General features: G+C 40.8%; 2 protein-coding genes across 4 annotated transcripts in view; one reads left to right on the top strand and one right to left on the bottom strand.

The window, feature by feature from the left end:
- LOC129092331 (regulator of microtubule dynamics protein 2) overlaps window positions 1-10,421 on the top strand; it is a 34,153-nt gene extending 23,732 nt beyond the window's left edge. For all 3 annotated transcript variants that reach the window (XM_054600247.1, XM_054600246.1, XM_054600248.1), the window contains exons 6-12: window positions 3,482-3,557; window positions 4,134-4,211; window positions 5,669-5,767; window positions 6,787-6,840; window positions 6,971-7,051; window positions 7,742-7,800; window positions 8,375-10,421. In XM_054600247.1, coding sequence (XP_054456222.1) covers window positions 3,482-3,557; window positions 4,134-4,211; window positions 5,669-5,767; window positions 6,787-6,840; window positions 6,971-7,051; window positions 7,742-7,795 — 442 coding nt within the window. In that variant the 3' untranslated portion in view covers window positions 7,796-7,800; window positions 8,375-10,421. The remainder of the gene's footprint in view (window positions 1-3,481; window positions 3,558-4,133; window positions 4,212-5,668; window positions 5,768-6,786; window positions 6,841-6,970; window positions 7,052-7,741; window positions 7,801-8,374) is intronic.
- Window positions 10,422-14,848: 4,427 nt separating this feature from the next.
- Window positions 14,849-16,989, bottom strand: LOC129092225 (cytochrome P450 1B1). Its single transcript, XM_054600078.1, has 2 exons — window positions 15,989-16,989; window positions 14,849-15,446 (listed from the first exon to the last, which is right to left on the bottom strand). Exons 1-2 carry the CDS (start codon window positions 16,981-16,983, stop codon window positions 14,849-14,851), a joined length of 1,593 nt encoding a protein of 530 aa, XP_054456053.1. The 5' UTR covers window positions 16,984-16,989.
- Between the last annotated feature and the right edge of the window lie 3,928 nt (window positions 16,990-20,917).

Below are 20,917 nucleotides of genomic sequence, written 5' to 3'. Positions count from 1 at the left end.
TTTCATTAGCTATTTTATTTGCAGCTTAATCCCCCCAAAAATTTCACAATTTCCTACATTCCTAAGTGACGTGTGGAGATTGCTTGTTTCGGTCAGTCAACCGTTCAAAATGATGAAATTTATTTTCAGTTGATTGACAAATCATTTATTTGACAATTTATTTCATCCATATTACTGGAGTACTACAAGTATTAACAAGACAAAGAGTTTACAGTGTTTGTGAGCAGTACACTGTTGGCTAATGTTTTGCAGGCTATGTTTACCATGTTCAGCATCTTATGACTGTAATGACTGTAATCTTAGTTTAGCATGTTAGCATGCTAACCTTTATGACGTAAGTAATCATTAATCAAACACTAGAAGCTCTAAACATTGCCAGTATTTGGCCATAAACCAAAGTGTTGGTCAAAGTAATAGGCTCTAGATGGAAAGTAAAAGTCTCTAGTGGATCATGAATATCTTTCATGGCAATCCATCCAATAGTTGTTAACAGATAGGCTGGCTAAAAAGTGTTAAATCAAGCAAATGGTCCCATATGGTCCCCTATCTGTTAAGTTTATTTTTGATAAATGTTCATCAAATACTCCAGCTCCAAATGAAAATAGTTTTTAACAACTTAAACAATTTTTGAGCCAAAATTTTAATTTTCTTACTTTTTGTAGTTATATCCATTCGGCTCGTGGAGCCGCTGGATACTGTGAGCAACTCTCTGTCTCTCAAAATCGTATTAAAATGTGGAGGCCAGGCACAAACCAGCTGCAGATATTTAGTCACCGGTGATGGAGCCTTCACATCCGGCAGCACAACTGCAGACAGATAGCATCTCTGCTCCTGTGCTGTTGTGGCGCTCTCCACTCATCGAGCACCAACCGGTGGCAGCCTGGCCATGCCCCGCGCTGCCATAAGAAAATGAAACCGGATCTTTTTTTGGTTACAGTTGCCAGTGATTCATATGCCTGTGTTTTCTTTTGCAAATAGTATTCTGGGCACTTACACGTGATGTGGTTAGTACTTGTCTTATCACTGTAAATTTTCCACACCGCCCACATTAAGGAGTAATGATGGTAAGCACAGAGGTTAATGTCTGCATGATTTATCCCACAATTACAACCACCTGAGTTATGTATCTTGTTTTTTTTTCTTTTTGTACCTTTTTTTAAGTCAGTGGTTGGAACTTTAAGTCAATTTAAGTCACATCTTTTTCTTACTTGCCAATGAGAAAAATCCTTGTGCCTTCATTATCTTAATTTATTATTTGACAACTAATCATGTAAAACAATTTTCAAAGCAAACTACATCTCAACTATGAAAAATAAAATTAAAATAACTTTGTTGCAATCTGTGTCAGCAGGCTGTGCCTGATCACAGTCCAGAGACTGAGACAGAAAGAGGTAGGTCTACAACAGAGAACAGTAGCCAGCCGCCAAATCATGCCCTGTTACAAAAAAAAAATCCATTCACACATGTCAGACACCTCTGTGCACGCATGCACAGTTGCAGATTCAAACTACCATCAGCACCGCCATGTCAGACGACACTGTCAGCTGACCTTTGTACACGGCAATCCTTCATATAAAAAGGTATTTATGTCGCTCGGTGGTGTTTGACAGAGTACCAGCAGGATTAAAGCAGCCTCGCGGCGAAAAAGACTTTGATCAGCTCTCTCCTCTCCTCTCCAAACCCACAGCGTCATGCTGACTTACAGATCCCGAAGCTGAGACCGCTCTTTGTTTCCCCTCCACCTGCCCACTGGTCCGAGTATTAATTAGTGTGTAAAGGAGTAAGGTGAAGCAGCTTATCTCTGCTGATGTTGCCCTAATGAGGAGTCTCGCTAAAGAGGGTTGAATGTTGGTGGGTTTTTTCCAGTCCTTTTGGTTGCTCATTGTCAGTGACCCAGAGAAAAGGTGGCATGACTGAGAAGTGAAGTTCTCTCCAGCTCTCCCAACTAAATGCAAGACTTCACTACTTGACTTCTGTACTGTAGTCGGTTCGGATTGGGATACCAAAAACCGTGCCTGTTGCTTACATTGTAATTCTTTCAATTCAAGTTATAGTCCTCCAGTCGGATTTAAAGTTTTCAATTAACAGTATCGACAAGTAATAATGGTCTTTGACCTAATGTGTCCACCAAAGCATTTTTCCCCAGCTGTAAACGCCAGACTCTTTAATGAAAACACAAAGCTGGAACGCTTGAGTTTTTTATCTTGCTATGTCGGCCATACTGCCAAGATAATTGATTTGTTGCCGCTCATTTCATTCCTTCTGATGCAAATTACAAAATTGCACAGGAGTGCACGACTGTTTTTTGTTTTGTCATGTTTTTCTTGTGTAGTAAATGGGCTACAAGTGTGTTTTGTTTGTGCAACCCGGTGTTGCATAATGATAATAAATGGTCCTTGAATCCCTGGAGGGGCAGCGTTTTTCTCAGCTGAGGTGCTTTGGTTGCGTCTAGTTGCTATGATATTGAATTTAGGCGGAAGTGAAAATGTCGGCACGACGTAGAGTTCTAGCTCTGGATGAAGCCCGTATGGAGCGTTCCTGCTGGTCGGTCTGGCAAATGAGAATTTGTGGGCGAGGAAACATTTCAGAGAGTACCATTGTTTTGTTCAGATTTAGATCAACTTTTATCCCACACTAGAAAATTTGTTTGGTCCAGAAGTCCAGAAATAAGTCCACTATTAAGTCAAACAAGACAAACAATAACACTAATAGGATGACAACATTCTCATAATATACCCAATTTGATCACGTCGTCGTGGCAAGCTATTTGTCCCGCCCCTTCTCCACTATGATTGGGCAGCTGGGTAAAAATATATAGATATTGACGAGTGCAGCGTTTTAGCCAAAGTTTAACAACCACCGGTTGTACCACAGCGTAGATAAGTGACTGCAAATAATTAAGAAAATACACTGGCTTCAGAAAAAAAAAGGTTTGGTTTACACAGCCTGTTATTCTGCCTTCGTTCCAGTTAAAGTGAGGTGATCTTTCAGAGAAGTGGGGGGGTTTTAGACACTGGTCGACCATCCAACAAGCACTTTGGTTGAAGAACTCTGTCACCTTCTTGTCTTTGTGTCTCACACTTGTGAATGCATCAATTCTGTGCTTTCAAGCCAAGATTATTCATCCAATAGGACATAATCAGGGCTCATTATTTTCTGTAAAATACATTCAAGAGATTATTTGTGTTCATTTTAAATATAAAAAAAAAAGAAAATGTAGAAAAGAGATTTTGTAACTGATATTTGTAATGCATGGTTTGCTTTTGGATTTTCACCCTTTTTTTTTTCTTTCAGAAATTTATCAAATGTGCCCTTTAAAACAGGATTTTGTTAAATGCCAATTATGGTGGTCATTGCCATCTTGCAGCAGGAAAAACTGTTTTTCTCTATTAATAAATCTGTACAACCAGGAAATGATGAGCAGTCTAAACCTGTAGAAACCTGATACACAGCTGATCAACATAATACTGTCCCTCCTCAGGTATGCCATCATGTGTGGAATTATGGCCGAGTACGACACAGTGCAGAACAAGATAAAGAACGGATACATCTTTAAGGTACGTTGTTGTCAACACACAGCTTGTACTCCGGTCATATGTTGTGTCTGCGACTGTGCACAATCCGCAGCGTGTTGTGACTACTTAGTCATGCTCATGCACTGTTCTTTGCATACATTTTTCATTTCTGTGTTGAACATGTACATGTACCCAGAGGAGAGGGGGAGATACGGCCACTCATATCACTTAAGCCAGTAAGCCACTCCTACAGCCACTCGGTTGCATAAGACAAGACCGAGTGTGGAACAACAGCACGTAGCATTTTATCTTCTGTCAGCGCCTGCCCCCCCAAACACTGTGTACCTGCAAAACACTTGACAGGTGAAAGAGAGAGCCGGAGAGGGAAGAGGAAAGAAAAATGAATCATAGAATGGAAAACGAACGAGAGAGGGCGTGTGACAGCCAGGAGTGTGTGGTCGCTCTGCGAGATCGCGTGTGTGAGAGGTGTTTGTGAAATACTTGTGGGTTGGTGAAGCAGGACAGATCAGGTCAGAACAGAAGGCAGAGAGGATAGCAGCCGTGTCATGAATCAACAGTGCAAATCTCCACTTCTGTCTATGTGTCTGTGTGTCACAGGATCATCTGGATAAAGCCATCGAGCTGAAGCCCCAAGACCCCATGTCCTACTACCTGCTGGGCCGCTGGTGCTACGCTGTATGTGACACACATATATCTCTCCCATCTCTCTGCACACACACACACAAACTGTGAATTTATGGAGGACATGTCTGCCTGGCTTCCCCCCCCCTCCTCTTTTGCTAACCCACCCACGGTTTCCCCTCATTCATTCCCTTCTGTTTAGGTTTCCCAGAGGTTTGTTTTTCCCTCTGCAATATTCGCAGAAAGCGCGACGGGAGGTTAACACCAGCCATTGTTAGCTTTAAATCAGATTGCACCAGCGAGACATTTTCATCCTGTTTCTGTTGGGCTCATGTTTTTTTCAGCTCGGGTAATTGTTTCTATGACGATCACGTCTCGTCTGTCAATCACTGCGGGTCATTTGGAAATTGATAATGGAAATGAATAGATAATGTGCTGCTGTTGTTTCAATAACTATTTATCACGCAACTAACTGCCTGGAAGGAAGGAAAGGTGTTGCAGTGATTGCTCTGACTTAAATTATATAATACTCACCTACACTATTGGCACCAGACAAGGAGCGAGGGACTGTGCCAATTTAAGCGGAGTGGCAACACCTGATATTTTTGCTGGGATTGAGTTTTACGGGCCGTCTGTGGTGAGTTCATGTTCAACAATGATCTACTGTTTGTATTCAGCCAGCGGTTCCGTTTGAAGGGTCCCGCGATGACGCCAAAGCAACGCTACACCTGCAATTAGACGTCCCTCTGATGAATGGCGCTAGGCAGGAACATTACATGTTGGACCCAGGCCTCTCCTGGCCATTATCATCTTGTGTAAAAAATAAAGTGTCAGTAGGAAAGTATCAGTGTACAGAGTACCTGTGGTCATGGGAACACTGGAAAAGTCTTAGACGGGGAAAGTGTGGGTTTCCGGCCTGGAATAGTTAAGAAAAATGATACGTAACCAAACCGGCTTGGAGAGTTGTGTAACCGAATACCCACAAAGTTCATTAACTTTGTTTCCATTTAACTGTCAAAGCACTTAATTTCACTGTTGGTTGCTCGCAGATGTAATTACGTACGATCGGCAAAAAGGAAAAATCTCCTCAATATATTTATATCCCAATAGATAACAGTAATACGGCTAAAAATGATGTGATGATAAACTCTCATTAAGTTTTAAAAAGCTCAAAAAATCAGGAATTGCATCAGTAAAAAAAAGTGTTTTAAGTTGATCGCAACACATATTGACAACAGCTCATTAGTGATGTCTTAAAGAGTAATCTAAGATCCCCTGAATATCTTGTTTTTCCTGATCTCCAGACGTTTCACTTGCCACCTTGCTTTAGTGATGTAACAGTGTCCTCCAGGATCACTGTGACATCCACATTGGGTGTGGTTACAAATGCAATGCAAAGCACATTACTTACCACACCCAGCCGCATTGGGACCAGAGAGGGTCGTTAAGTTTACGTTTAGCTAATGTGCAGGATTGTCTTTTAACTTTGAGGTGTTTTAACTATTTTGCAGGTGGCTCAGTTGTCATGGATCGAGAGGAAAGTTGCTGCAACGTTATTTGGAGAGCCTCCGAGTGCAACAGTTGAAGATGCACTGAAGAATTTTCTAAAGGTACATTAGAAAATTTATATTGCAATCATTCCCCTCTGCTAAAAACGAACTGCCTTGCAAGGCGCCATTCACGTTGTGAAAAGTGTTTATTGCGGTTTCCCCTCCGTTAAAAACATGATGTGGAAAGCCTGCCATCGTAGAGAGGGAGAAACGAGTACACGGTGTCGCTGTCTTTAATGCAGATACTTGGAGCGAACTTAAAACCCTACCTTTTTTCTCACTTCCACACACCTGAACACCGTTGGTGACTTTTGGTTTCTAAAAAGTTACAAAAATTGCCATACGTAGCTGCTCCATTACGATTTTTTCCTAAAGTTTTGGGATCGGGGCTTTCAGATGCTTTTTGACGATCCGATAAGCACTTTTTTTTTTAGCTAACTTGCGCCTTTAGGAATGCTTCCTCTCAGTGTGCCTGGTGTATTAACAAAGTTAACAAGACAAAAAATACATAAAAATGGAGACTGAGTCTAACCTATTACAGTTCAATTGATTGCATGTTCTCCCCTGAGCTGCCCTCAAATATTCAATATTTAGAAAGGATTAATCTGTGTTCCCACATTTCAAGTGTTTATATAGTAGAGAAAATGGATTTTGCTCCTGGCCAATATTCCTGTTCGTGCCTCTTCCTCATGTCTTGCGTATCTCCCCCATCAAATTGATTTAAGTGGTCCCTGTTACAACATGTCGCCGTGACCTGGAGGAGAGCCTCCAGTGAGGCTGTTGAGCTTTAACAAATACATCCTGCAAGGTTATGCAGATCCCCAGCCTCTAACCTGTGGCTATCTGTACTTGACTAACTAGGAGAGCTGTTTGGGTTGTAGGAGCTGCGGGGGAGAGAGAGGCAAGTGAATGAGTCAAGCGGAATGTTGTTCTTCTGTAGGCCTTTGAAATGATACAACAAGGACTGTTAACCATGAGGGTCTTCATTTAAATCCAGACAATTTAAATATTCATCTACTCTTGCCCAGATATAGAGGTGCATTATAAATAAAAAAATGTTTTTATTTTTTTTAATTCAGGTTGAGGAGATCCAGCCAGGATATTCCAAATTCAACTATGTGTTTCTAGCTAAGGTCAGTACCAGAAACTCAAAGTTGAAGCTTTATTGCCATTATTTGTTTGGGACTATTTTGTGCACTGTTCTGTGGGATCCTGCTGAGACTAAACAATGCATTGACAGTTTTTGTTTCTTTTCTCTGGCAGTGCTACAAAGACCTGGGGCAGAGGGAGAAGGCGAGGAAGATGTGTGAAGCTGCTTCTTCAATGAACACTGTGACCAAAGAGGTGAACCTCATCACTGTACTGTTGCAATACTGTATTTATAGCCTTCTCACACGGTTATTCTATTTGCAAGAAAATACACGATTGAATACGAGTTTAGTATGCTCTCTGCCAGTAGATAATGAGATCGGTCATGTGTGTGAGTGAGTGAGGGAGGGAGTGAGTTAGTGTGTGCGTGCATCTATGTATCTGTCCACGGCTAATCCCGCAAACTGCTGGGCCAATCGACATTATATTATCTTGGGCTGCATGCTCAGTCAAGGACCTCGTTTGTTGTTCCCTAATTTCATTGTCTTCTGTCTCGATATTCAGGTGATGTGGTGGTTCACTTTTACACTGTGATCTGTAGCATTAGCTGCTATCTTTATCTTTTTAACCTGTTTTTTACTGCTCAATCAGTTTGACATCCTGGATATATCCTTCAAATGCACATTGTGGACCCTTCTGTTTGCTTCTCTCTGAAAGCGCTTTTTGGGAACTCCAAAAAAATGTAATTTTATTTATGCAGTCCATTGTAGCTCTGACAGCATGACAGAGTAGCAGCGTGGGGCGGGGCTTAGTAAAGGGTCAGTTGTGTGTTGTTTTTAATTAATTACAGCAATGGAGGTTGCAAACACACCTGAAAGACATTTTACACTCTACAGAGTTAACCTTTCTAGTTTTATATTAATTTGAATCATGTTTTTTCCTCAGGATCAAGATGCACAGAAGGAGCTGGACTTACTCTGCCCAGCGCTTGGAGTGTGACGACAGTATGCACATTACATTTCCCGTGTGTGTGTGTGTGTGTGTGTGTGTGTGTGTGTGTGTGTGTGTGTGTGTGTGTGTGTGTGTGTGTGTGTGTGTGTGTGTGTGTGTGTGTGTGTGTGTGTGTGTGTGTGTGTGTGTGTGTGGAAATAGTGTATATTGAGAGGCCGTCATATTTCACTCTGTGAGTGGAGGGAGGTGTCCTGTGACATTATATCATCAATCAGAACCGTCCCAGGTAGTTTTAAATCTGATTTGTATTCTAATTATGTTTTGTTTTTTTAATAGTGTAAAACAAATTATTAACACCTGGTTGTACCAAATCGGTGAGACAATTTGTTTTCACTCCCTAGACCAATCAAGTCTATGAGGTGGATTTTGTTGATTTTTTTTTCTTTACAGAAATGGGATTAATCATAATTTAAATTCAGTGTGATTGTTATTGTTTGTTTTTATATTCCCAGTCGATCTATGTTATATTTTATTTTACTGATAGTGAGAGTCACTGCAGTGTGTCTCAATGATACTAAATTTCCTTGACAAAAAAGACCTGGTGCTTTCTTGTGAATTGACCCACAGGACTCCATCCTGTTTGTTGTTGTGTCTCCCACCACACATTGGAGTGCCAATAACAAAAGCACATCAGACAATGGCGCACCAAAACAACGATGTTGGAATGCGGTGACCACTGGAGGACCTCTCGCCCTCTTCACTCTGCCTTCATTCAGACCGGCGTTAGTGCTCACTGACCACATCTACATGCAGACTTTGCACATTTATTTAATCGTGCAGTTAACACACTCACTGGTGATTATGTTCCCTCATGGTGTCTTTTCTTTTGTTGACTTTGGCATCCATCCATTGAGGACATTCATTATTCAGGTACCGCCTGCTACAGTTCAGCTCCTGTGACAGTAGTGTCACTCTAGTATGACTGCAGTTAATGATCCAGACCTGGTACATTCTTAGATCGCCCTGAGTGCTGTCGGTTTTAAATATTTTTCCAAGACTCATCTGATACAGATCTGTCAACAACCCTCACTGACATGTTTTTCTTGGAACTCTCCGTGGGACTTTTCATACAAGAATATATCAGAGTTTAAATGACTTTCATTGGCCCATGGGTGTTTGATTTTTAGACTTTAATTGATACTTTAATGACTATACATTACAGAACCTTACTTGTAAAGCATATTAAGGGGTTATATGAATAATCCGTACAGGTGTTTTGGAGAAAACTCCCTCTTTTTAATCCAGAGTTCCTGTTGGAACTTTTCAGGGAGGTTTCTCTTACTTGGGGATCCTTTTGATTTCCCACATGTTCCTTTTAGAACATTGGTCTTATATTGTTTTTAAATTGGTGTAACCTCAAATCATTTTTATCAAGCCATCTGGTTTATTGGGAACGTTTCAGATGCTAGAGAAAGTAGAGAGGCCATCCAAAGTGCTAATGCACAAACATTAGAAAAAAATGTTTTAATGTTTATAGAAGGCTGCGATTACGCTGCATATGAAGTATACAACAGCTTATTATCCTGATTAAGGTTCCTTTTAGGTTTTTGTTTAGGTTTCAATTATTGTTAAAAAAAAAAAAAAAAAAAAAAGCACCCTGGTTAAGTCCACACAGGCCATGATTTGTCATCCATAAAGCGACAAAAGATATTCATCAGGCTTCATCAGTGCACTGAAGAACAAATACCATATATTAGATTAAGGTGTTTGATAAATGCATGTTAATGCATTCTGACTGAGAAAATGGAGGGTACGTTTTGGGTTTTGTCATCTGTGTTTCTCTCTGTGACATAAATGTTGGCTCTCTAACAGAGGATTTGGGCATGATGTGATGATTCATACTTTACGATTACATTCCAGGTTGGGTAATGCTACTAAAATATGACCTGATCTGACTGATGCAATGTTTAAATGTTTCACTTTATGACTGTGTCATGCATTCGTAATTATGTTTCACCTTAAAATGTGATACGTGTGATGCATTTTGGATGTGCAATGAGGCATTGGGCTTTGTTTACTCCTGAGATTTGTTAAGACAGAACCTATGGAGTTAGCGTCTGATTGATTTTTAACATATGTTGTTAAGGCTACGGGAATTTAAATGAAAATTACAAAAAATACTTTTTTATTTGTGAGTTAACAGATTTTTTTACCGGCACTACGAATGTATTTGATTTTCTTGAAAATGCCAGAACATGTACAATATTTCTCAAATCTCATACACTACATGGAGAATATACAGAAAAAATATCATAGACTGAATGATTAATGGTACCAGAGTGTATATTAAATCTGTGCAATCCTAAGAGAAGGTGTCAGTTTGTTACTTGTCTTGCATGCTTAAGAGCTTGTTTGTGTGCTTGTTAGTTTTATTGCAGTTCATGAAGAGTGCTCTTCTCACTACACTCTTTGTAATCTCTAACTTATAATTAAAATGTGCTGTGATATTTATTGGGGGGGGTCATAAACTACGTTGATTTTAATCAGAAAAACAAGTAAAAATGTAAGAAGCAGGCTCCTGCATGACTTTGTGACTGGCGTTCTCTGGCATCCCTTCCCTTTTCCCCAGACTGTTCATTTTGTGCCAGGGCAATTGGGAATTTGTTACTGGATCAGATTCAGTCCACCAGTCTAATCATGTTGCAGCCTTTTTTTTGTAATGGCTTTAAATGATCACAAGTGTTTGTTTATACAGCCATGAAAACTTCACCCTCTCCTTGACTGATTTCTTTTTACCTACTGTGCACTTCATTGAAAAGCTGCAGTTGAAAACAGCTGCAGGACTCACTCACGGCTGTTTTTTCCCCCTTAAATAGGAAGGAAACTTTTGATGTTTTATACTTATTCACAGGCATCATGAAGTATGTCTCTGTAAGTGATTTCATCTGATCTTGATGTCTGTACATGCTGGCCTAAAAGACGAGGACCCGATGTTGCACGAGAGTTACGTGGCTGCAGCTTTCAGATTTGTCTTGCTGGAGATGTCCAAAGAGCAGGTCACTTTCCCCAGTGCTTTTCATGGAGTACTGTCTTTTTAATGCCACTTTCGTTTGTTTTTGTGGTCTTCAGCACTGCAAACAAATGAAGGATTAGTTTGATATTTCGGGAAATTTAGCTTATTCGCTTTCTGGCAGAATTAGACAAGAAGCCAGATACCACTCTAATAGCTTTCCTTCAAATTTAAGTCCCTGGCCAGTTAGCTTAGCTTAGCACAAAGACTGGAAATGGGGAAACAATTAGCCTGGCTTTGTCCAAGTGTAAACTATATCCAGCACCTTTTAAAGCTCACTTATTTAAACGGTATATCTTTCTAAAATAGGGAGAAGTTTAAATAAACATTTTATGAGGCATTCTGGTTTCATTGGGGGTTTATGTTCCGCACTAGTTCGGGGAAATCTGGCTAATTGTTATTCTCTCACTATTTGTGCGGATTAAATCAGACAACATATGATGTAAATGAGTAATCTTTGGAGGTGCTTCTTAGCTAATTTTAAATTCAAAACTAAACTATGCTAAGCTAGCTGTTTCCCACCTTTATGCTAACGTAAGCTATCTAGATGCTGGCTGTAGCCTTACAAATCAACATAAAGATCTTTTATTAGTCTTCTCCACCCAAAAGTAAATAATTATATTTCCCTAAACCTTAAATTTCAGTTTGTACAGTGATTTAGCATTGCATGCATGTAGTATTACCACAAAAAGAAAAAATACCATTAATCAAATTACAAACTAATGCGATTACTAATCACCACACAGTGAACCTGGAGCAATTGGGGACCCTGAGGCTGTGGGGCCACAGGACAATACATTGATTACTTCTGTTCATGTCTTGATCTCCAGTACCCCTGTAGTGCTCGGGTCCTCTTGTCAATAACCACTCTTTTTAGGATTAAGCTAAAATAGTCTTGACTTGAGCCCTGCACTGAAATCTAAGCTCCTCTAAGTTACCCAACTCACGGTCGGATCTTCCTGTGTGCATGTTTTATCCTCGACCGATGCAGGATACAAGCTTAAATAGAAGGATTCACGTTAATCTTGCTCTAATGCAGACTTGACAGGTGTAAGCTGTTATGACATAGGATGCGACTTATCACCACTTTGTGCGATATTTCTCAGAAGGCTTTTTTCCCTGCAGCACCTGCTTTACCATACAAGACTGTGACTTTTCTCCCGTCGTCTTTATAATCAGCGCATACCTCAGATATGTTTTCTTTTTTTTTTTGTTTCATGCACCAAGTTTTTGCAGAATATCACAGATCTGTGGCTGTGCTGTATATTAGGAACATTTGCTTCCTCCTGCAGCTTCCTGTAATGCAAGGAGGGAAACACAACAAAAGTAATAGCCCCTGGAGGCTGATATTGTCTGCTATCATAACTCAAGTCATTATCCCGCTGATACAGACATATTAGCCGTGACATTGTCAGTGTATCTGAGGCTCATTTGTCTTTGATGATCTGTCAGCTCCGGTCGACTCTTTATTTCAGCAGAGAGGTGCAGAGGCAGAACTTTGTGTTTTGCTTCCGACTCAAAGAAAGATTGTTTTTGGAGAGTTGCCACACGTGACTTCACTGGCTCTGCTTTGTCTTCAGGTTCAATTTTGTTGTTGTAAAAGGGGAGAAAAGGAGCGTGGAGAGAGAGAGAGAGACGTATCAGTAATCATCTACTGTAGTTTTATCTGAATTTGTCATGCACGAAAAACTTGTCTGGCCAGCTGAGTGCATGCTGATCAAGTACAGGATGTTCTGGCAGGGTGAGATAAAAACGCTCCCAAAAACTTCCTTTTGGTTCCCACCTGACCTGGCCACATACCATTTTTTAAAGATTTTATTTTTAGAAGAGAAAAATGAAATGCTATTTTTATCAGCATCAGGTACAGAGTCACATTTGTGTCAAATCTTTTAAACGCAGGTGAAACAAACAAATTGTAAATGTGTCCATCGTATCACCTTTAACCTGTTAAAAGAAAACTACATCGTCGAAAAACAAAAGAATAGATAACATGTCAGTTTATTATGTAACTGTACAATATCATTCAAAACAATGTGCTGGAGTGGTTTGAAGATGCAACATCACAGCTGCATTTACAGTATGTGTAGTCAGAATCTTAAAGTACTGTGTTGCTACAGTCCTGAATGTTTTCTCAAAAAAACCAAATCTTTTTAAAATTACTTTCAATTTTGTGTCATTTCCCTTCAGTCACTCAAATGAACAAAGCAATAGTTCAATTACTGGTGAAATATCGCCATCTATGTTCACCCTAACATTGTCTTGATGGGCTATTATATTCTATGCTACGAATAGTACTACTATTTTATGATTTTCTGAAATGATTTTTAGGCATTCTATTGTAAAACGACTTTTAAAAAATAGTGCATATAGCTGTCGTAAATGGCACAAATAAAAAAAAAAATCATCAGGCAGGTTTTAGGTTTGGGCTGAGCCCCTAATGTCTGGCTCTGCCCCTGGTGTGCAACACACGACATTGAGTATTTCATTACGTGACTTTGACCCACGCCAACCTTCAGCATGATGTCATTTCATCAGTGGCCTCACTCTGTTATACTACAGTAAAACGTTTACAAACCAGTATGTGGAAGTTATCATTGTATCATTTGGTTTATTGAGGAAAAGGAAACACGGCTGATGCAAAACATTTATGATCTTACCAACTGAACCATCATCAGTGGAGCAATTTCACTAAGATTATGTTTTCACTTGATCAGCCTATCAGATATAGCCATCAATGAATATATACCTGTACATATGCCTGGTCTGTCACTTAATTTAAGTCACCAGTTATTTCAAAAATTCATCTGAATAACATTTTTCCGAGATGTTTCAGCAGGAAGCCAACAAATCCAAGACTTCACTGTAAGTGCATTAGTTTATCGTGCTGAAGCAGCGATTAAATGAGAATATAATGATTACCCCCAGTGTCCCAACCTGACAGCATGAATGTGTCTGTAAATAAAAAGAACACGAAGAAGAAAGAACGCGGTTACTGGCATCTTGAGTGTGGAAATTAAATTACGGGGTCAAAATGTTATCCATAGAGCAACATTCTACAACATTTAAACTTAAACAAAAACCTCAATCGGTAACAAAAATAAAGAGAAATAAATGACTAAATAACACTGATGCAATATTAGTCTTTTCCAACTTGCATTGGACAGCAGTTCACACAAAAGCAGATGGCCTACTTGCAGCAGGTCATGTTCGGAGTACCCTGACGCTCCTTTGCCTTGTCCTTTAAAACAGCATCTACAGCAGATTCAGAATATATTCTATGAAAAGCCTTCCAGTTTAAATAGTGTCCGACATTAATAGGTCTTATTCCTGAGTAACTAAGCTTTTACACTTTATATGAAAAACTGTTTATGTAAGTAGACATTAGGCTAAAGGGCTAAAGATGCACTCCATGAGCTTATTCGCCTGTTCACATAGAATCACTGACCTTAGGTGGCACATTACTTTTATCACATGAACATCTCCAGTTTTGGACATTTGACATTGCAACCCTTTTAAAGAAGAAAATTATCAAAATGGGGGCCAAATTAAAAAGGATTCCTCAAAAGCTGACATTTTTGGTATTACGTTTATTTTAATTTCACAGCTAAAATGTTAATAGAAAGCTATTCTAACACTGTGACGTCAATGTATGCTTGATGGTTTCTGCTTTTCAATCGATTCTTACAGCAACGGCATTGACAGCTGTGGCAGCTGACTGCAGTTGTCCACCTCGATGGATCAAAAGAAGATGCTAATTGCTTAATGGTAAAGGTGAACTGCTGGTTGTGGGGGACATGGCTTGTGCGCACTACGCCATGTTTTTCTCATATGAAACAGATGCCACATCTGTTCCTTCCTGGCGCTATAATACTTAAAAAATAGTCAGTAATCAGTGATAAGAATTTAGTCCGAGATTTCAGCTTATAAATATAGTTTTCAGCCCACAAACATGAGCTATAGTTCATAAGTCTTTTGTGTTTCAGCCTTCATTTGTTTTCTTTATTACAGTATTTTTTTGTTGTTGATGAGTCTTATGAGGGCTCGGCCTTGACCTCCCCGGGGACGGTCTGCCTGGTGGCCGCATCCAGCAGCCTCATATCTTCACGCAAAGTCACTGCTATGTTGTAGGCTTTCGGTTTCAGAGTCAAGCCGTAGTTGTAGTCCATCGTGACGGGCCTGTCCGGGTCCACGGTGATGTGGCACTGGTGGGCGAGCAGGGAGGTGAAGAGGAACAGCTTCAGCTTGGACAGCTCCTCGCCGATGCACCGCCGCTTGCCCTGGGAGAAGATGAGCACGCTGCTGGCCAGGTCCTTGTTCAGCGTTCCGTCCTGGCTCAGGAAACGCTGGGGGTCGAAGGCCTCCGGGCGGTCCCACAGGGCCGGGTCGTGGTTGATGGACCACTGGTTGATGAAGACCACCGTGTTCTTGGGGATGGTGTAGCCCATGATGGAGGTGTCTGTCGTGGTGGAGTGGGGGATGGTGAGCGGCATGAAGCTGGTGTAGCGCATCACCTCGTAGATGAAGGCCATGACGTAGGGCAGCTGTGGCTGGTCCTCGATGGAAGGCAGCCGGCTGCGGTCCACCACCTTGCCCACCTCCTGCTGGAGACGAACCTGCATCTCCGGGAACCTGCATTCACAGGTGAGAACCACGTTTTAGGCCACACACTCGACGATGGAGGTGACACTCATTTCTATTTCACTCTATATCACGACATAACAAGTTAAAAGCTGCCGGACACTACTGACACATTACAAGGTGAGGATGTGATGCACTGGCACATTTATTGAGCATTTACCACACACAAAAAAAAAAAGAATAGCTCAAGGCATCAGGCACTATTGTGATCAAACAATCACGCGAGATTAGAAAGCGATCTCGCTACTTGCAGGTACATTGCTGACTGCGCACTTTCACTGGTGATACCTGCCCCCCACCAGGCTGTTACATAACACACACACACACACACACACACACACACACACACACACACACACACACACACACACACACATGCTACTGTACATCCCTTGGTCTGTGGAGCTTCAGCATCTATCATCTAATGTTGCTGGAATGATTTCAGCAACATTAGATTTTAGATGCACATAAAACAGAGATCTCTGCTTCATGTGCATCTAAAAGCATCTCTAAAAGGAGACAGTGTTGCTTACTTGACCAGTAAGAGGATGATCCACTGCAGTGCGGTGGACAGGGTGTCCTGACTCGCTCCAAAGACGTCCCCCACCGTGGGGGTCACGTAGTCCTTCCCCGACGAGAGGCCCGACTTGTCTCTCAGCTTGTCCATCGCCACTATGAAGGCGTCTGTCATGTCCCTGACCACGCTGGACTGGAAGTTCTTCCTATGCTCCATAACTTTGTCCCGGATGAACGAGGTGAACTCCAGGTTGAGCGACTTGAAGTCATCAAAGATAGTTTTGATGGGGTTGGGGAAGTACTGGAGCCAGGGCATCACGTCCACTATGCTCCCTGCTCCCACCGTTTTGGTGAACTGCTCGTTCCTGCCCACCACCTGCAGGAACTCCTGGTCCTCGTTGGAGTACCTCTTCCCGAAGCACACCGCGCTCATGATGTTGGCCGTGGACACCACCAGGTCCGTCATGGGCTGGAAGTACCGGTGCTGCTGGGTTTTCCTCACGAACCTCTGCAGCAGCTCTCTGGTCTCACACAGGACGTGGTTCTCGAACGCCTTCTTGGTCCGCGGGTTCCCTGTGGAGAACATACGGACTGTGGACTGGGCCACTCGGCGGTGCATCTTCCACCAGTCCGTGTTGGTGCCGAAAGCGAGGCTATCCCCACCGCCGATGTACTGGAAGGAGGTGAAGTCCGGTCTGCCGGAGAACTCGGACCCCTGTTTGATCAGAGCCTGTTTGATGGAGTCCCCGTTCAGCACCACCACGGTCCGGGAGCCCAGTTTGATCTGGAAGACGTTGCCGTATTTCTCGGCCATGCGGGTGAAGTACAGGTGAGGTGAGTTCCCGAGTTGAGCAGCGTTCCCCACGACCGGCCAGGCGATCGGACCCGGTGGGCCCGGGACGGACCGGTACCGGAGCCAGCGCCACAGGTGGATGGAGACCAGCAGAGTCACACAGGCCAGCAGCAGAGCCCGTGAGTTCTCCAGATTAAACCCCTCCAATGTGTCATCCATGATGGGGATCCTGCATGAAAACAGGAATATTAAACGCACTTAATGTTTAAAGTTTAGATATGTATATATATAGGATGTAGGCTTAAGTTCTGATGAAACAGAATGTGATTCAATACCTGCGGTGCATTTAAAAAAAATCCAAAAAAAAAAGATCCCACTTCAACTGTGTTTATCCATGAACTGTATTGAAGGACTACATTTTTAACCATAACAATAGTAGGTTATTAAAAAATAAATAATCGCACTTAATGTTTAAAGTTTAGATATGTATATATGTAGGATGTATAGGCTTAAGTTCTGATGAAACAGAATGTGATTCAATACCTGCGTGTGTCCTTGGTCCAAAAAAAAAAAAAAAAAAAGGTTTCTTTCAGATCCCACTTCAACTGTGTTTATCCATGAGCTGTATTGAAGGACTACATTTTTAACCATAACAATAGTAGGTTATTAGTCTTTAAAAATAAATAATCTTCCATATACTCAACGGATCTAAACCAGCTTGATACAAACAGTCAAGCTTGCAGGCTGGTGTTTGCTCCCCTCTGCTCCCAGTCCGCAGCCTGTACCAGTGCTTTGAAGCCTCACTACAACAAAGTGGAGTTATTTATCCCCCCCACCCACCCCCATCACCCCCCCACCCCCACCCAAAAACACAGAGCAGCATCACGGCCCGTCAGAGTCCATGTGAGTCCTGGCTTTGTTACAGTGGGCAGGTTTGTTGCAAAGGGTGTCAACCTATCCTCCCACCATCACCTCCTCCTCCCACCATCACCTCCTCCTCCCACCATCACCTCCTCCTCCCATCACCTCCTCCCCTCCCACCATCCACCTCCTCCCCCACCATCACCTCCTCCTCCCACCATCACCTCCTCCCACCATCACCTCCTCCTCCCACCATCACCTCCTCCCACCATCACCTCCTCCACCACCACCCACCTCTCCCTCCCTCCCTCAGTGTGTCACTTACAGGCAACACATGTTATTGTGCGACTTAAAAACTTAAGTTGAAGTCAAGAAAAATAGATTATCTGAAGGGGTTGAATTTTTCGTTTTATTAGAAAAAAAACTGACTGTTATACTGGTGGGATTAGACTTTTTTTTTTTACAATGTTTTTAAATGTCAATCAACGCTTTGATTTGATTTTGATTTGATATTGTTCTATCTTTCTATCTTTATTTTGTTGTATAGTATGTGTATTTATTGTCTGTGTAGTTGTATAGTATGTGTATTTATTGTCTGTGTAGTGTATGTGTAGTTGTATAGTATAGTATGTATTTATTGTCTGTGTAGTTGTATAGTATGTGTATTTATTGTCTGTGTAGTTGTATAGTATGTGTATTTATTGTCTGTGTAGTTGTATAGTATGTGTATTTATTGTCTGTGTAGTTGTATAGTATGTGTATTTATTGTCTGTGTAGTTGTATAGTATGTGTATTTATTGTCTGTAGTTGTATAGTATGTCTGTTTATTGTCTGTGTAGTTGTATAGTATGTGTATTTATTGTCTGTGTAGTTGTATAGTATGTGTATTTATTGTCTGTGTAGTTGTATAGTATGTGTATTTATTGTCTGTGTAGTTGTATAGTATGTGTATTTATTGTCTGTGTAGTGTGTATTGTCTGTGTGTGTATTTATTGTCTGTGTCTGTGTAGTTGAGCTGCTGCAACACTTGAATTTCCCCCATGGGGATCAATAAAGGAATATAATAATAATAATATTGTTGTTATTGTTATTGTTGATGTTGTTGTTGTTGTTGTTGTTATTATTTATTATGATGAATTCTTATTACTAATGGAGAGGGCTATTATTGATGGTGGGGATATGTTATGCTATATGTGCTTTTTGTGCTCTTGTTTGTTTTAACGATTTTATTACAAACATAATGATAAATGTAGTTTTAAGGCTATTATATTTTTTTTATTAATATTCATCTCATTCTTATATGCCATATCAACATGCAGATTTCAGCCCTTCTAAAAAGCAAGGCTTGGAGTCAAAGCTTCACAACGAGCGTCGCTGCCTGAGGGAAGGTTACAGCTGAGGAGTCAACAGAGTTCAACTGTCTAAGAATAATCAGAACCTCCAATCCGATATCAACACTCAGTATGACGTAGGTATGACGTAGGTATGACGACGGAATGTTGTTTAGGAGATGCCCAATCAAGAATTATAATAAAGTTTTCTTTCTTTTTTGTGAAGGCTTTTTTGGTTTCAGTGATAAGATAAGATAAGATAAGATAAGATAAGATAAGATAATCCTTTTTTTTGCAGGCTTACAGCAGCAGAGAGTAAAGTGCACACAAGAGACATAGTAGAAGAAAGACAAGATAAAAATAAAAAATGAAATAAAAAAACAATTCAGTCTTACATGTGTGTTACTCTGATAGCCGTTAGTCTACATTTTATATATATATATATATATATATATATATATATATACACACACAAACACACATAAATATGTAAATAGTTACAAAATACAGAAAAGTCTCTCCACGTTTTCTCCTCATTTCTTTGCTGTAATAAAAAGAAAAACAAACCTAATTACACATTTGCAATGGGTGCTGTATTTCCTCTGAGGACAGTCTGAAGTGACTTTAATGAGGTTATAATTGAGGTGCGCTTTCCTATCAATCCACCAGGAGGAGGCGAGCCCGCGTTGTAGCTCATTAATCCCCCCTAATTAACAAGCACACTGAACCACAGACCTGCTCCTGCAGAATGCATCCCTTATTACGTCACATGCATTACATAAAGTATGACATTATTGTTATTAGGCTCGTCTTTCTAATTATTAATATGTTTTTATTGTTGAATCCATAGTATTAATAGTTATCCAGTGTAGATGCCCCCGTTGAAGTCTGGATGATAATTATAATAATAATTGATACTCTCTCTCTCTCTCTCTCTCTCTCTGTGTATCTGGGGTTCAGACCTGCCTCATCTATTTGCTTTTCTGTCCGTTTGTCTGGATGAGTTTTCCTCTCATTCTGCACATATACATATATTTATATACACACACATACACACGATATGTGGGTCTCTGTCCTCTGCTCGGGCCTCCATGCTCAGGTCTGCTGTGGTTGTGATGATGAGATTCGGGGCTCCTGCTTCAGCACCACGGACAGCGGCTCAACATAACCCGGTGATGTCCTGCTCATCTTTAAGTCTGAACACAAACTACCGACACATTTGATGCAAATATGTGTGTATTTTGGTAAAACAAACAAACAAAAAAAAAAGTTAAAAAAAAAAATAAAATCTCTCTGAGTACCAGCATGCAGGGGCGCCGCTAGGGATTTTGGGCCCCATGAAAAGAATCTTTACAGGGCCCCCAACACAGCGGCAAAAATTTTTGATGCTATTTTACATACAATTATGCATTTTAATGGTATTTTTGACTATCATTACCATATTTGTGAAAGAAGAACAGCATGACAGTTGACATGTACAGTAGGGGAAGAACTGAGCACTCTGAATACAATGGAATTCATTTTGAGTCATTTATTTGCTGCACCACTGATTCTTAAATTGGAAATAAACTCTTCCATGAAAAAATAGCAATCATAATCAGTGGAGAGAAAAAAATTTCATCATCATTAGGGGCCTCTCTGGGCCCCCCTCCATCATGGGCCCCTAGAATCCGTCTCCTTTACCCCCCCTTTTCGGCGCCCCTGCCAGCATGAACCTGAACATGATGATCTTATTGTACATGATATAATATTTTGTCTTCTACAATATCATAATAAATGCGCGCTATGTTTTGGCATGGTGATAAATTCAGACAATGTATTATTTTCCGTGGTAACTAAACTACTACACTGTATGCAATTTTATATATACAAAATGAAATGATAATAATGTGCGTTAATGCTTCTACAAAACGCCAACCGTAGCAACTGGCACTTTGAAGAACATTGATAGTAGCAGATTA

The sequence above is a fragment of the Anoplopoma fimbria genome, chromosome 6 (assembly GCF_027596085.1).
Source record: "Anoplopoma fimbria isolate UVic2021 breed Golden Eagle Sablefish chromosome 6, Afim_UVic_2022, whole genome shotgun sequence".
In the NCBI taxonomy this organism is placed as follows: domain Eukaryota; kingdom Metazoa; phylum Chordata; class Actinopteri; order Perciformes; family Anoplopomatidae; genus Anoplopoma; species Anoplopoma fimbria.
This window is presented reverse-complemented; position numbering and strand designations above follow the sequence as displayed.

What these genes read in the sequence shown, in the direction of transcription:
- LOC129092225 (XM_054600078.1), bottom strand. Translation starts at nt 16,983, where the DNA reads ATGGATGACACATTGGAGGGGTTTAATCTGGAGAACTCACGGGCTCTG. An exon ending in ATCATCCTCTTACTGGTCAA is followed by an intron (nt 15,447 to 15,988) that starts GTAAGCAACACT and finishes CTGTGAATGCAG; the next exon opens with GTTCCCGGAGATGCAGGTTC.